The 6,751-nt window shown below is 44.1% G+C and overlaps 1 protein-coding gene across 1 annotated transcript; it reads right to left on the reverse strand.

Moving 5' to 3' along the window:
• Nucleotides 1-5,185: 5,185 nt before the first annotated feature.
• Nucleotides 5,186-6,469, reverse strand: LOC145877171 (E3 ubiquitin/ISG15 ligase TRIM25-like). Its single transcript, XM_082972462.1, has 2 exons — nt 5,813-6,469; nt 5,186-5,380 (listed from the first exon to the last, which is right to left on the reverse strand). Exons 1-2 carry the CDS (start codon nt 6,407-6,409, stop codon nt 5,201-5,203), a joined length of 777 nt encoding a protein of 258 aa, XP_082828588.1. The 5' UTR covers nt 6,410-6,469; the 3' UTR covers nt 5,186-5,200.
• Nucleotides 6,470-6,751: the final 282 nt, after the last annotated feature.

Genomic DNA, 6,751 nt, shown 5'->3' on the forward strand with positions numbered 1-6,751 from the left:
GAAAAACACTTCCACATTTAGCAAAACGAACCAACTCTTTACGGATCTGTTCGGTGGTAATAAACGGAGGCAGATTAGACACCACTACTCTTGTCGAAATCAGCACCAACACAACCCCTCACATAAATCATACTGGTAACTAGCCGGGTAACAAGACTCACCTTTTACATTACCACAACCACCGCCTTGTTCATTCTGGATACAGAGTGTATATGTTCCTCTCCCACCTGTTCACCGACCAGGATCAATAATTCCTCCACACCATTCTCCACAACGCACCTGAAGAGACAGCGTTTCTTCTCCACTCGGTTGAGGACATCAAACTACCCTACTCCCTCCTCAACTCTAACCGATAAACAGTGGAAACCGATAAACCCCACCATGACAAAATACATTTGGAAAATAGGCAAAAGAATAGCTGCACTCTTCACGAACGACAAAACCTCACGTTACCAACTTCTTCTTCTTCTATGGTATAATGGAGGTCCTCAAACCAACGTTAAAGGAGCATGGCGCCTCCTACTGTGCTGGAGTGTGTTCAATCACGGTTTACACCATTTCTAAATCCTCCTACCTAACTCAGTACTTCTGAGAAAATAAAAAAGATCCCTACTAACTTCTAATAGACCCTCCCCCATCCAACCCCGTCCAACCTCAATGACCCTACACTTCAATCTTTCCCTCTCTTCAACATCCATACAACAATATAACAACACATGCTCCACCGTTTCATTGACAATACCCTCCAGACACAAACCATTCACATGCTGCCAACCAGATGGAAGGACCAGTTCAATGTACAATGTCCTAAACACAATCGAGGAAACACCACCTCTTCCTTCCTAATCTGACCTTTGAACCTTGGTCCACCGACCTTTCTTTGGAGGGCATATAAATGCCGTCCCTTGTGCTCAGAGTCCCATCTCTTCTGCCACACATCTATCAAAATGTCTCTGATCTCACATTTGTCCTCACCTCTACCCAGTGGAACATTAATATATATTATATCTTGTTTTAAAGTTATTTTAGCTAACTAGTCTACAATTTCATTCCATTCCACACCTGAATGTGCTGGGACCCAGCAGAATCTCACTACTAGACCCATTCTCTCAATTCTCCATAATAACATTAACCTGTTGGGGATAGGGGGCAGTATTTACACGGCCGGATAAAAAACGTACCCGATTTAATCTGGTTACTACTCCTGCCCAGTAACTAGAATATGCATATAATTATTGGCTTTGGATAGAAAACACCCTAAAGTTTATAAAACTGTTTGAATGGTGTCTGTGAGTATAACAGAACTCATATGGCAGGCAAAAACCTGAGAAGATTGCATACAGGAAGTGACCTGTCTGACAAGTTCTTGTTCATCTTGACTCTTTTTATTGAAGACTGAGGATCTTTGCTGTAACGTGACACTTCCTACGGCTCCCATAGGCTCTCAGAACCCGGGAAAAAGCTGAATGATATCGAGGCAGCCCCAGGCTGAAACACATTAGCGCGTTTGGATAGTGGCCGATCAGAGGACAATGGGCTTAGGCGCGTGCACGAGTCGACCCCATGCTTTATTTTCTTTCGTCTTTTTACCTAAACGCGCAGATTCCCGGTCGGAATATTATCGCTTTTTTACGAGAAAAATGGCATAAAAATTGATTTTAAACAGCGGTTGACATGCTTCGAAGTACGGTAATGGAATATTTAGAATTTCTTTGTCACGAAATGCGTCGTGCTCGTCACCCTTCTTTACCATTCGGATAGTGTCTTGAACGCACGAACAAAACGCCGTTATTTGGATATAACTATGGATAATTTTGAACCAAACCAACATTTGTTATTGAAGTAGAAGTCCTGGGAGTGCATTCTGACGAAGAACAGCAAAGGTAATAACATTTTTCTTATAGTAAATCTGACTTTGATGAGTGCTAAACTTGCTGGGTGTCTAAATAGCTAGCCCTGTGATGCCGGGCTATGTACTTAGAATATTGCAAAATGTGCTTTCACCGAATAGCTATTTTAAAATCGGACATATCGAGTGCATAGAGGAGTTCTGTATCTATAATTCTTAAAATAATTGTTATGCTTTTTGTGAACGTTTATCGTGAGTAATTTAGTACATTTTTAGTAAATTCACCGGAAGTTTGCGGGGGGTATGCTAGTTCTGAACGTCACATGCTAATGTAAAAAGCTGGTTTTTGATATAAATATGAACTTGATTGAACAAAACATGCATGTATTGTATAACATAATGTCCTAGGTGTGTCATCTGATGAAGATCATCAAAGGTTAGTGCTGCATTTAGCTGTGGTTTGGATTTATGTGACATTATATGCTAGCTTGAAAAATGGGTGTCTGATTATTTCTGGCTGGGTACTCTGCTGACATAATCTAATGTTTTGCTTTCGTTGTAAAGCCTTTTTGAAATCGGACAGTGTGGTTAGATTAACGAGAGTCTTGTCTTTAAAATGCTGTAAAATAGTCATATGTTTGAGAAATTGAAGTAATAGCATTTCTAAGGTATTTGAAAATCGCGCCACGGGATTCAACTGGCTGTTGCGTAGTTGGGACGATTTCGTCCCGCCGACCCTAGAGAGGTTAATACCTCCAATAGTAGGTCACTCCTAATAGATTTACCAGATGATAAACTATTCAATACAGACAGAGAATCTGAGGATACTATAACTCTAACAGGCTGTACGTCCTCCACCCACTGGAGGACAACTATTATCACCAACAGTTCAACTGAGTACACTGACAGTTCATCTGTTAGTCTTCTACATATCTGCACATCACATTCAGGAAGGTAAACACCTGCTCCTGTGGGCCCACTATCTGGGCCCTTGGATCCATCTGTGAAAAGAGGTAAAAAAGCATAACAACTTCTACCAATGTAATTGTCAACCAGTTTCCCTTTATCACTGACTTCTGACCCAATCTTTCCTTTTGTCTACCAAGGTTAGATCAACAACAGGATCTGGGAGTAACCATGGAGGAACATCCCCTATCACCACAGAAAGGGCCAACCTCCAACTCCCTGAAACTACTCTCATCAGCAAGCTTTCCAACTGTCCAACCAAAACCACTGCCTTGTCTACTAGTATATTCCCAACAGTCATCTAGAACAGTAGCAGTGGGATGCTCAACCTCACAGCCTTTCAACCCAATAAGCTAATGACAATTTATTACGTCGTATATCCAAAGGCATCTCACCTGCCTCAACTGGACTATAATATAAATACATGATATTATGGGATACAAAATGGGAAAAGGGGAAATTATGATAATACTAAAAAAACACCCTTCTAACTAACCCTACACTCATTAAAACCCACTACCCCATTCCACTACTTTGAACCTATCTGCTCCTGCACCAGGCCAACTAACCCTACACTCATTAAAACCCACTACCCCATTCCACTACTTTGACCCTATCTGCTCCTGCACCAGGCCAACTAACACTACACTCATTAAAACCCACTACCCCATTCCACTACTTTGACCCTATCTGCTCCTGCACCAGGCCAACTAACCCTACACTCATTAAAACCCACTACCCCATTCCACTACTTTAACCCTATCTGCTCCTGCACCAGGCCAACTAACCCTACACTCATTAAAACCCACTACCCCATTCCACTACTTTGACCCTATCTGCTCCTGCACCAGGCCAACTAACCCTACACTCATTAAAACCCACTACCCCCATTCCACTACTTTGACCCTATCTGCTCCTGCACCAGGCCAACTAACCCTACACTCATTAAAACCCACTACCCCATTCCACTACTTTGACCCTATCTGCTCCTGCACCAGGCCAACTAACCCTACACTCATTAAAACCCACTACCCCCATTCCACTACTTTGACCCTATCTGCTCCTGCACCAGGCCAACTAACCCTACACTCATTAAAACCCACTACCCCATTCCACTACTTTGACCCTATCTGCTCCTGCACCAGGCCAACTAACCCTACAATCATTAAAACCCACTACCCCCATTCCACTACTTTGACCCTATCTGCTCCTGCACCAGGCCAACTAACCCTACACTCATTAAAACCCACTACCCCATTCCACTACTTTGACCCTATCTGCTCCTGCACCAGGCCAACTAACCCTACACTCATTAAAACCCACTACCCCATTCCACTACTTTGACCCTATCTGCTCCTGCACCAGGCCAACTAACCCTACACTCATTAAAACCCACTACCCCATTCCACTACTTTGACCCTATCTGCTCCTGCACCAGGCCAACTAACCCTACACTCATTAAAACCCACTACCCCCATTCCACTACTTTGACCCTATCTGCTCCTGCACCAGGCCAACTAACCCTACACTCATTAAGACCCACTACCCCATTCCACTACTTTGACCCTATCTGCTCCTGCACCAGGCCAACTAACCCTACACTCATTAAAAACCCACTACCCCATTCCACTACTTTGACCCTATCTGCTCCTGCACCAGGCCAACTAACCCTACACTCATTAAAACCCACTACCCCATTCCACTACTTTGACCCTATCTGCTCCTGCACCAGGCCAACTAACCCTACACTCATTAAAACCCACTACCCCATTCCACTACTTTGACCCTATCTGCTCCTGCACCAGGCCAACTAACCCTCCACTCATTAAAACCCACTACCCCATTCCACTACTTTGACCCTATCTGCTCCTGCACCAGGCCAACTAACCCTACACTCATTAAAACCCACTACCCCATTCCACTACTTTGACCCTATCTGCTCCTGCACCAGGCCAACTAACCCTACACTCATTAAAACCCACTACCCCATTCCACTACTTTGACCCTATCTGCTCCTGCACCAGGCCAACGGCCTGGGAGGACGGGACACCACCACTCAACACACCCTGGAACTCTTCTGAAGTCAAATCTAGTATGACCAAATACTTCTCTGCAGCTGCCACCAAAACATATTTTTTTTCAGTGATTTACATTCCATTTCTGCGGTACAGTTGATAACCATTTGCTATGAACACTCAGAAGCCAACCTTACTGAAGCATATATCACTGGTTGGCCCATCCCTCTGTGCTGTCACAGATCTACTACTCACAGGGATCCTCTCAGGATCCCTCAGCCTTGACCCATCCTCCTCTACTTTCTTCACTGCCTCAGCAGTGACAACCTGTTCCCAACAGTGGGGTCAGTGGGATTGGATAGGGGCCCCTCTACCTCTCTCTCTCTCTCTCTCTCTCTCTCTGACTGGAGGAGACAGGTGAAATGGTGTGTCTCCTCTGGTCAACAATACTCACCTTGAAAGACTCCACAGCCTGTTGGAGCTCCTTCAGCTCCTTCTCTCTCTCCTGGAATCTCTGCTGGACCTTCTGCTGACTCATCCCCAGCTGCCTCTGTGGAGAATCACTCTTCAATGAGCTATCAAGCTTTATTAGTCCAGTAGATCAATAGTATAGTAATGTGACATAGGGCCCATAGAGAGGAAGGTCTAAATAATGGATGGTCCATTTACTAAATGATATTTATTTGTTGCTATGTGAATGATTATAGTTTTTATGGTAGGACTACAAGTATCAACGGGTTGAGACTGAACTTTGGACTCATAAAAGGCCATTCAGAATGATAATAGTGTTAGACATTATAAAATGGTGATACATCTGGAGAATCTGGGTTGACATATCAATATACTCAAGGTTTGTGTTCATATTTGTTCTGCTGAGGATCTATTTCATTTCAATGATCTCATATTCAAACAGCCTTAGTTCCTACTGTATCTTTAATTCTTTGTTTATCAGACAGTCACCAACAAGTTGTTCTGGTCTTACCTGTTTCTCAGTCCTCTCTGCTGCAGCTGACACTGTATCATGGCCTTTATGTTCATCCATTGTACACAGATAACAGATACACTGCTGATCGGTACGACAGTAAACCTCCAGCAGTTTGTCATGATGAGAGCAGATCTTCTCCTGTAGTTGTGCGGTGGCTTTGACCAGCTTGTGCCTCTTCAAAGCAGGAGATTCGTAGTGAGATTGGAGGTGAGTCTCACAGTAAGAGGCCAGACACACCAGACAGGACATGAGGGCTTTCTGCTTTCTGGTCCCAGTGCAGAAATCACACGCCACATCTCTAGGTCCAGCATAGCACAGAGCAGGAGGGGGAGCAGCCTGGAGTCCTGTCTTCTTCAGTTTCTCCACCAGCTCAGCCAACATGTTATTTTTCCTCAGATTAGGCCTTGGAGTGAAGGTCTCTCTGCACTGAGGACAGCTATAGACCCCTTTCAGAACATCCTGATCCCAGCAGCCCTCAATACAGCTCCTACAGTAACTGTGTCCACAGGGGATGGTGACTGGTTCCTTCAGTAGATCCAGACAGACAGAACAACAGAACGGGTCCTGGTCCAGCAGAACTCCCTGTTGAGCCATTTGGACGGTTGTTCACTCTCACACAGACAGACGACACAGAGACTCAGATCAGTTTCGTTTCCTCAGAAGAGAGTTTGTGAAGGGGGAGGGATTTCCTGGTTCTGCCAGAGGGGTGGGGTTAGAGGGAGGGAGGGGTTAGAGGAATGCAGGAAGAGAGAGAGGAACTGCATGCAACATCAAGAGGGAGACAAATAGTTTTGTTCCAATGTTAGAGCCCTTAACATGGAACAAATGACATAATGAATCTTAAAATGTGAGTTGTTAGAATATATGAAGGGTAACAGTTTTCTATGAAGTACGTATGTATCATTATTTTAATCACCTTTATAATGCCTTATAAAT

This window comes from Salmo salar, unplaced genomic scaffold (assembly GCF_965601325.2).
Source record: "Salmo salar unplaced genomic scaffold, fSalSal1 ptg000691l, whole genome shotgun sequence".
NCBI lineage: Eukaryota > Metazoa > Chordata > Actinopteri > Salmoniformes > Salmonidae > Salmo > Salmo salar.

Coding starts and splice junctions, on each gene's coding strand:
- LOC145877171 (XM_082972462.1), bottom strand. CDS start 6,409: ATGGCTCAACAGGGAGTTCTGCTGGACCAGGACCCGTTCTGTTGTTCT. Junction 5,381..5,812: donor CAGAGAGGACTGAGAAACAG/GTAAGACCAGAA, acceptor GATTCTCCACAG/AGGCAGCTGGGGATGAGTCA.